The sequence below is a fragment of the Musca vetustissima genome, unplaced genomic scaffold, assembly GCF_032173495.1.
Source record: "Musca vetustissima isolate MV318-11 ecotype Yass unplaced genomic scaffold, APGP_CSIRO_Mvet_v1 utg54544, whole genome shotgun sequence".
NCBI classification, from domain to species: domain Eukaryota; kingdom Metazoa; phylum Arthropoda; class Insecta; order Diptera; family Muscidae; genus Musca; species Musca vetustissima.
Genome location: NW_026881338.1, coordinates 95,602 through 105,733, shown reverse-complemented (window position 1 = coordinate 105,733; position 10,132 = coordinate 95,602). Strand labels below are relative to the sequence as shown.

Here is a 10,132-nt window from a genome sequence, read left to right as displayed (position 1 = left end):
GCAAAATTGAATTATGAAGGGAAATTCGGATAAATTCGGATGAACAAATTGAAATGTTTCAAAATTCAAAATGGGATGAAAAAACAAAACATAAAAACCTTAAAAAACACGGAGGCCAAAAATATTATTTTCGAGAAGAAGATTTTTATTTTTTTTTTTTGTGGCGTGGATTTTTTAAAAATATTTTAAGGCTCTTTTAAACGTATTTTTGTAAGTTCCCCTACAAGACGTCGATTTTTATACCTTTCACCAAACTGTGGTGCAGGGTATGGTCTTTGTGCATATGTTTTGAGAATATGCATAGTATCACTTGTTATACCCTCCACCATAGTATGGAGGGTATATTCATTTTGTCATTCCGTTTGTAACACATCGAAATATTCATTTCCGACCCTATAAAGTATATATATATTCTTGATCAGGGTAAAATTCTAAGACGATCTAGCCATGTCCGCCCGTCTGTCCGTCTGTTGTAATCACGCTATCTTCTGAAGGAATTGAAATAGGGGGCTGACATTTTGCATAGGGTTGTCGAAGATGGTATATATCGATTCACGTTTAGGTATAGCTTCCACATAAGGGTACCCCCAATTTTCGGTATTTAAGGGTTCTTGAGTGCGTTTCTCAACCGAATTCGCTGAAATTTGGTACATTGGGTTCTTATTGGGTACTAAATGTCTCCACAAAAAATTATAAATATAGGTCCACTTTTTCTGGTAGCCCCCATATAACGATACCTCCTAATTTTCAGTATTTTGAGGGCTTTGGTCGTATTTTTCCACAGAATTGGCTGTAATTTAGTATTTTAAGTTCTTAATAGGTACCAAATCTCTCCACCATGAATATAGGTCAATTTTTTCGGGTAGCCCCCACATAAGGGTACCCCCCAATTTTCGGTATTTTAGGGTTCTTGAGCGCGTTTTTCAACCGAATTCGCTGCAATTTGGTATTTTGTGGTCGTATGTGGTAACAAATCTCCCTACCAAGGCTGAGGGTAAAAAAACCATTAAAAATTGCTGAAATTTGTATTTGGTGTACATAATCAGTCTGCAGAAAGGTCACTTTGTGGCATGTTCCCTATATTTTCATTTCAAGTACCTTTCAGTATATCTATGGTGGAGGGTTTCCAAAGTTCGGCCCAGCTTTTACTTGTTTAAAGATATTTTTTAAAGTCCAACACAAGGCGTGGATTTTTTAAAGGTCCAACGTGGATTTTCTAAAGGTCCAACACAAGGCGTGGATTTTTTAAAGGTCCAACACAAGGCGTGGATTTTTTAAAGGTCCAACACAAGGCGTGGATTTTTTAAAGGTCCAACACAAGGCGTGGATTTTTTAAAGGTCCAACACAAGGCGTGGATTTTTTAAAGGTCCAACGTGGATTTTCTAAAGGTCCAACACAAGGCGTGGATTTTTTAAAGGTCCAACACAAGGCGTGGATTTTTTAAAGGTCCAACACAAGGCGTGGATTTTTTAAAGGTCCAACACAAGGCGTGGATTTTTTAAAGGTCCAACACAAGGCGTGGATTTTTTAAAGGTCCAACACAAGGCGTGGATTTTTTAAAGGTCCAACACAAGGCGTGGATTTTTTAAAGGTCCAACACAAGGCGTGGATTTTTTAAAGGTCCAACACAAGGCGTGGATTTTTTAAAGGTCCAACACAAGGCGTGGATTTTTTAAAGGTCCAACACAAGGCGTGGATTTTTTAAAGGTCCAACACAAGGCGTGGATTTTTTAAAGGTCCAACACAAGGCGTGGATTTTTTAAAGGTCCAACACAAGGCGTGGATTTTTTAAAGGTCCAACACAAGGCGTGGATTTTTTAAAGGTCCAACACAAGGCGTGGATTTTTTAAAGGTCCAACACAAGGCGTGGATTTTTTAAAGGTCCAACACAAGGCGTGGATTTTTTAAAGGTCCAACACAAGGCGTGGATTTTTTAAAGGTCCAACACAAGGCGTGGATTTTTTAAAGGTCCAACACAAGGCGTGGATTTTTTAAAGGTCCAACACAAGGCGTGGATTTTTTAAAGGTCCAACACAAGGCGTGGATTTTTTAAAGGTCCAACACAAGGCGTGGATTTTTTAAAGGTCCAACACAAGGCGTGGATTTTTTAAAGGTCCAACACAAGGCGTGGATTTTTTAAAAAAACATTTTTGAAGGTCCAAGGACCCATCCAAGAAGCTGCGGTCCCAGATAGTCTAGTGAGGTTGGCTGGAGGGCCAATAAGTGGGTTGTAGCCGAGGTGAGGACCAGTGAAATTAGGACCAACTTCTGAGCAAGTTGAGGGTGGCGAGGGCTACCATAGATGAGTGGTGAGGTCAATAAGTGCATGATAGACGACCTTAGGGTTCTGGGCCTTTATCCCAGACGGGTAGAGGGTCTTTTGAATCTATACAGACAGAACCTACACCAACATTCAATGTTTTTCTTGTGTCTTGTTTCTCATTCATTCCAATAAATTTCCTCTCAGCTTAGTGTTAATTATTTTTACGACTATTACGCTGCAGTAATTTGTTAGTCGATTTGAATTACCTCCCTCCACCCCGTCCAAAAAAAAAACACTCTCGTTTTTTCTTTCTTGTGTTTCGTGTCTGTTGAATGACAATTAAAAGAAACGTGACTTGTTTGACCAAAGAATCTTGTATTTCATTCAAAAAATTAGTTTTATTTAATTTTTGTCGTTGTTGTTGTTGGGAATTTTGGTCTATGGTTATTTAACCTTTTAGCAATGAGGGGCGTTTGCGAAAATTTATTGTATTTTTGTGTTTTGCTGTTGTTGCAGTTATTTGTAAACAGGTGTACGAACTTATGATTTATGCAGTTTAGTTAATTTGTCTGCAATAGTAATACTCAGCAATGGTTTGGGCTGTTCGGCTTTTGTAGGTCATTCATTCATGAATACAGTTATTCCCATGTAGCTGGAAGTGGTTTCAATTTTTGTTTCCGAACATTTGTTTAGCCCAGTCTTTGAAAAATTATTTTTTAAAATCCATGTCTATGGTAGAACTTTTAAAACTATTTTTAACCAATAAGGAAAGTAGTAAAGTCGGACGGGGCCGACTATATGATACCCTTCACCACTATGGGTATATTAAACAGGACTATAACATAAAATTGGATGAAAAAAAATGTGATATTTATCTAAATGTGAATCTACCTAGATCTATCCATAAAGTATGTTAATCGACTTCAAACAAATATAAATAGGTCATCTGTTGGGCTATGTCTGCACTTCTAGAAAACGCAACGAATTCTATGCTCAATTTTGTAAGTTGTGCAAAATTTGATGTCAATCTGACTAACATGAGGAGTTTGATGCCCAATTTATTTGAAATCGGGCGAAAATATATATGGAAGCTCTATCCAAATATTGAGCGATGTCAAACAAACTTGTCACACGTTAGGTTATACTAATTTCAGAACGTTTTGTTCCTATTGATTCCTTAGTACGTCAATTACTTAAAATCAATCTATAATAAAAGGGAGCTATATCTAAATCTGGACCGATTTTCACGAAACTTGGCAGACATCATTCTAGGCTCAATTAAGTTCGTTATGCCAAATTTCGTGCAAATCGAAAGATATTTAGCGACTTTGGTGGACCATTTACATGAAATCGGACGAAACTATATATGGGAGCTATATCTAAATCTTGACCTATTTTCACGAAACTTGGCAGACATCATTCTAGACTCAATTCATTACGATATGCCAAATTTCGTGCAAATCGAAGGATATATAGGGACTTTGGCGCACCATTTACATGAAATCGGACGAAACTATATATGGGAGCTATATCTAAATCTGGACCGATTTTCTCCAAACTTTGCATACATCACTCTAGGCTTAATTCAGCACGTTATACCAAATTTCGTGCAAATCAAAAGATATATAGGGACTTTGGGGCACCATTTACATGAAATCGGACGAAACTATATATGGGAGCTATATCTAAATCTGGACCGATTTTCACGAAACTTGGCAGACATCATTCTAGACCTAAATGATTAGGCTGTACCAAATTTCGTGCAAATCGAAAGATATATAGGGACTTTGGGGCACCATTTACATGAAATCGGGCGAAACTATATATGGGAGCTATATCTAAATCTGAACCGATTTTCTCCAAACTTGGCATACATCACTCTAGGCTTAGTTAGCACGTTATTCCAAATTTCGTGCAAATCAAAAGATATATAGGGACTTTGGGGCACCATTTACATGAAATCGGACGAAACTATATATGGGAGCTTTATCTAAATCTGGACCGATTTTCACGAAACTTGGCAGACATCATTCTAAACCTAAATGATTAGGCTGTACCAAATTTCGTGCAAATCGAAAGATATATAGGGACCGTTTACATTAAATCGGTTAAATATATATATGGGAGCTATATCTAAATCTGAACCGATTTTTCCCAATTTCAATAGGGTTCGTCCTTGGGCCGAATAAGTGACCTGTGCCAAATTTCATCCAATTCGGATCATAAATGCGACCTGTACTTTGTTTACAATTTAACATGGACAGACAGACGGACGGACATGCATAAATCGACTTAGAAAGTTATTCTATGCATAATCTCAAAAGGAACTATGGGTCGATGTCGTTTCCGTTTGCCTGTTACAAACTTATGCACAAAGACATAATACAATGTACCACAGTGAGATGAAAGGTATAAAAATCCACGCCTTGTATGAGACCTTAAAACATATTGTTTAAAAAATCGACGCCTTGTAGGGGTTTTTTAAAAAGTTAAAAAAAAAGTTTTTTGTCTGGTTTTTGTTTTTCAATAATACTTTTAAATTCGTTTTATTTATTCTATATGACTTAAACAAAATATGTTGGTTTCGGCATCACTGTATAATATCCATAAATATTTGAACCATCTTCGCGGATACGTCGCACCTTTATGGGTACCCGACTGAACAGCGGCGATACATATATGGTCATAAAAAATGCCAAGAGGATTCCAATTCCAGCACCCATCCCCACATCAGTCCAATGATGACGATATGAACCAACACGTTCAAGAGCTACCACCAGTACCACCACAACCCCGCAGAATTGTAAAAGACAACGCCACAATTTTATCCATCCCGTCTTGAGACGAGCTTGCATATAAATTGCCATAAAAATCATAGCATAGGCTGTCGCAGCGGTATGGATACTGGGCAGCGAATGCCGCATACTGGCCAACAATTGTGGACTGGCTGTCAACGAGGAGCAGGTGTAGTGTTCAATAAAACGCCCATAATGTGAGGGGTCACTGCAGGCGGTCACATTGTTCGGCAACAGTGGTTGACAAACTTCCATAAAGTAGGGTGCCAGGCGGCCGGTAAAATGTTTCGTACAGCTGCAGGCGATTAACACCAAGGCCAATCCGAACAGGTAGACGCCCATCATATTGTAGCATTCACTGACAAAGGTCGGAATGCGCATGCCCACAAAAACATAACGCTGTGGTGGTTTTGGCACGTGTCCGTATTTAGCCGTGGAAGTGGCCGTCTTCGGTGCGGGAAATGTTACGCGCAACATTTCAATGATTAACACACAGGCAGCAGGTACAGCAATGGCTAAAATTGTCACATGAATACGACGCAGTGTGGTGTCCTGCTTAAAGGGATAAGCAAGGCTTTCGTCACCGCAAAAGAAACCGCGATGGCGGGTGCGCAGCATTTGCGGTAAGATGACCAAGGCCACGGTGAAGACACTGGCCAGCAGCAAAACATCGACGATAAGCCGCATTAGGAGGCGGGTATTGGGATTATTGCAAATGTTCATTTTGAATTTTTTTAAATCAATTTTTTTTCACTTCGTTTTTCGAATTAAATCATTTATCCGTCCCGTCAGCCTTTTTGGGTTCTTAGTTATTTTTTCAAATCTCCTCAAACTTATTCCCCGATCGTATTCGATTTTTATTTTCGCTTATCTTTCGTTATGAAGCTCTCGATTGAAACTAGTTTCGTTAGCGGATGGTCTATTTTGAAATTCCTCAAAATCTGTCTTCGAAAAAATTTAATTTTGTCTCCAACAAAAAATAACATAAAATCGTAGGGAGCGGGGCTCACCTCCCTCCCTCCAACGGTGCAATTTTGTTTTGTTTCGTTTTCATTAGGTTTTTTCGATTTTTTTTTTAAATATTTTAATTTATTCATTCTTTTTTTCTTTCTCTCTCTCCTACTCTTGACCGGATGATGATGATGTTTTTTTTTTAAATACAAATGAAACGTTAAGCTTTTTGAATTTTAAATATCGGATTTTATTTTTGGTGGGCTTCGTTTATTGATTTACTGGAAAACAAAAATAATTTGTTTAAAACCTTAACAACCTGTTCGCACTTTGAAATAACATAGGGTGTATGCGAACCAAAATGGCGCTACATAAAAAAGATTTGGTTTTTTGAAAATATCTTTTAAAGGGCCTTTCAAAGGCGCGGATTTTTTTAAAATATTTTTTAAAGGTTCTTCCATGGGCGTGGATAGAATAGGACAGAAGGCGTGGATTTTTCAAAAGGTATGACAAAAGGCGTGGATTTTTAAAGGTACCACAGAAGGCGTGGATTTTTTAAAGGTACCACAGAAGGCGTGGACTTTTTAATGGAACCACAGAAGGCGTGGACTTTTTAAAGGTACCACAGAAGGTGTGGATTTTTTAAAGGTACCACAGAAGGCGTGGATTTTTCAAAAGGTCACACAGAAGGCATGGATTTTTTAAAGGTACCACAGAAGGCCTGGATTTTTTAAAGGTACCACAGAAGGCCTGGATTTTGTAAAGGTACCACAGAAGGCCTGGATTTTTTAGAGGTACAACAGAAAGCGTGGATTTTTCAAAAGGTACCACGGAAGGCGTGGATTTTTCAAAAGGTACCACGGAAGGCGTGGATTTTTTAAAGGTACCACAGAAGGCGTGGGTTTTTTTTAAAGGTACCACAGAAGGCGTGGATTTTTTAAAGGAACCACAGAAGGCCTGGATTTTGTAAAGGTACCACAGAAGGCCTGGATTTTTTAAAGGTACCAAAGAAGGCGTGGATTTTTTAAAGGTACCACAGAAGGCGTGGATTTTTTAAAGGTACCACAGAAGGCGTGGATTTTTTTAAAGGTACCACAGAAGGCGTGGATTTTTTAAAGGTACCACAGAAGGCGTGGATTTTTTAAAGGTACCACAGAAGGCGTAGATTTTTTAAAGGTACCACAGAAGGCGTGGATTTTCTAAAGGTACCGCAGAAGGCGTGGATTTTTCAGAAGGTAACACAGAAGGCGTGGATTTTTTAAAGGTACCACAGAAGGCGTGGAATTTTTTCCCTTCACCACTCTGTGGTACAGGGTATTATGTCTTTGTGCATATGTTTGTAAGAGGCAAAAGGAAACGAGACAGACACATGGTTCCTTTTGAGAATCTGATTAAAATCACTTAATTGGCCCAAGGACGAACCCTATTGAAATTGAGAAAAATCGGTTCAGATTTAGATATAGCTCCCATATATATTTTTGTCCGATTTATGGTAAATGGGGCACCAAAGTCCCTATATATCTTTCGATTTGCACGAAATTTGGTATAGCCTACTAAATAAAGTCTAGAATAATGTGTACTAGGTTTCGTGAAGATCGGTTCAGATTTAGATATAGCTCTATTTATAGATTCGTCCGATTTTAGGTAAATGGTGCATCAAAGTCCCTGAAAATCATTCGATTTGCACGAATTTTGGCATAGCGTACTGAATTAAGTCTAGAATAACGTGTGCTAAGGTTCGTGAAATTCAGTTCGGATTTACATATAGCTCCCATATATATTTTCGTCCGATTTTATGTAAATGGTGGACCAATGTCCCTATATATCATTCGATATGCACGAAACTTAGCACAGCGTACTGAATTGAGTCTATAATGGTGTGTGCCAAGTTTCAAGAAAATCGGTTCAGATTTAGATATAGCTCCCATATATATTTTCCTCCGATTTAAGGTAAACGGGGCACCAAAGTCCTTATATATCTTTCGATTCACACGAAATTTGGCATAGAGAATGTATTAGGTCAACAATGATGTGTGCTAAGTTTCGTGAAAATCGGTTAAGATTTAGATATGGCTCCCATATATATTTTCGTCCGATTTAAGGTAAACGGGGCACCAAAGTCCCTATATATCTTTCAATTTGCACGAAATTTGCCAGAGGGTACTGAATTAGGTCCAGAATGATGTGTGTTAAGCTTCGTGAAAATCGGTTCAGATTTAGATATAGCACCCATATATAGTTTTGTCCGATTTCATGTAAATGGGGCACCAAAGTCCCAATATATCTCAATTTGCCCGAAATTTGACATAGGATACTGAATTGAGTCTAGAATGACGTGTTCCAAGTTTCGAGAAAATCGGGTCAGATTTATATATAGCTCTCATATAAATTTTCGACCGATTTAAGGTAAACGAGGCACCAAAGTACCTATATATGTGTCTTAAGTTTCGTGAAAATCGGTTCAGATTTAGATTTGGCTCCCATATATATTTTCGCCCGATTTAAGGTAAATGGTGCACCAAAGTCACTATATACCTTTCGATGTGCACGAAATTTGGCATAGGATAATGTATTAGGTCGACAATGATGTGTGTTAAGTTTCCTGAAATTCGGTTCAGATTTAGAAATAGCTCCGATACATATATATATATATATATATATATATTCGTCCGATTGAAGGTAAATGGGGCCCCAAAGTCTCTAAATGTGTATCGATTTGCACGAAATTTGACATAGCGTAATGAATTGGGCCTTGAATGACGTACGTGAAGTTTCGTGAAAATCGGTTCAGATTTAGATATAGCTCCGATATACATTTTCGTCCGATGTAATGTAAATGGTGCGCCAAAGTATCTTTCGATATGCACGAAGTTTGGCATAGCGTACTAAATTAAGGCTAGAATAATGTGTGCAACGTTTCGTGGAAATCGGTTCAGATTTAGATATAGCTTCCATATATATTTTCGTCCGATTTCATGTAAATGGTGCACCAAAGTACCTATATATGTATATATCTGTTGATTTGCATGAAATTTGGCACAGCGTAATGAATTAGGTCTAGATTGATGTGTGTTAAGTTTCGTGAAAATCGGTTCAGATATAGCTTCCATATAGATTTTGGTCCGATTTAAGGTAAATGGTGTGCCAAAGTCCCTAAATATTTTTCGATATGCGAGAAATTTGGCACAGCGTACTGAATTAGGTCAAGACTGATGTGTTCTAAGTTTCGTAAAAATCGGTTCAGATTTAGATATAGCTCCCATATATATTTTCGTCCGATTTAAGGTAAATGGGGCATCAAAGTCCCTATATATATATATTTCGATTTGCACGAAATTTGGCATAGGATACTGAATTGAGTCTAGAGTGATGTGTGCTAAGTTTCGTGGAAATCGGTTCAGATTTAGATATAGCTCCCATATATATTTTCGTCCGATTTGAAGTAAATGGGGCGCCAAAGTCCCTAAATATCTTTCGTTCAATTTCATGTCAATGTTCTTTCGAAAAGGCGACGTCTGTTAGGAGACTATGTAGAATATACCCAAAGTGATGAAGGGTGTCATATAGTCGCCCCAGTCCGACTTTACTACTTTCTTTACTGGTTTAAAAATATTTTTCAATGATCTGAAACAAGACGTGGATTTTTAAAAATATTTTTAAGGTTCCACACAAGGCGTGGATAATAAAAATATTTATTTAATACCTTACCCTTATCTGGTCTATGTGAACCACCCAAATACCGATGTGTCCACAAAATGACCTGTAGTGTGCTACCCTATATTAACATAAATATGTGCTCACAAGAAAATTGTTCTGATGTCAAAAACAGCTGCTGCTGTTGCCTCTGTTGTTCTTTTCCGTCTAGAACTCACCAGTCGTCCCGCATTACACTTTTGACAAATGATATATTCCATTGAAAACAGCTAATAACGGTGATTTGCTTTCAGACATATTACTATTTTACTATGTGGCGACCTGTCACGTTTTAAAACTGTTATTTTCTTTAGCTCTCCGCCCTCCCCCCGCCCGCCCTTACCCCTCTTTGTAAATGTGTTATTCATTAGCAGCTATTTGTTTTAAAGACAAAGTTAAGAATTTTCTTTAGCTTTGCAAAAGAAATTC

The 10,132-nt window shown here is 37.9% G+C and overlaps 1 protein-coding gene across 1 annotated transcript; it reads right to left on the bottom strand.

Annotated features, from left to right (window-relative positions):
- Positions 1 to 4,826: 4,826 nt before the first annotated feature.
- LOC133327313 (putative phosphatidate phosphatase) lies at positions 4,827 to 5,782 on the bottom strand. Its single transcript, XM_061535878.1, has one exon. The coding sequence runs from the start codon at positions 5,780 to 5,782 to the stop codon at positions 4,829 to 4,831; it is 954 nt and encodes a 317-aa protein (XP_061391862.1). The 3' UTR covers positions 4,827 to 4,828.
- Positions 5,783 to 10,132: the final 4,350 nt, after the last annotated feature.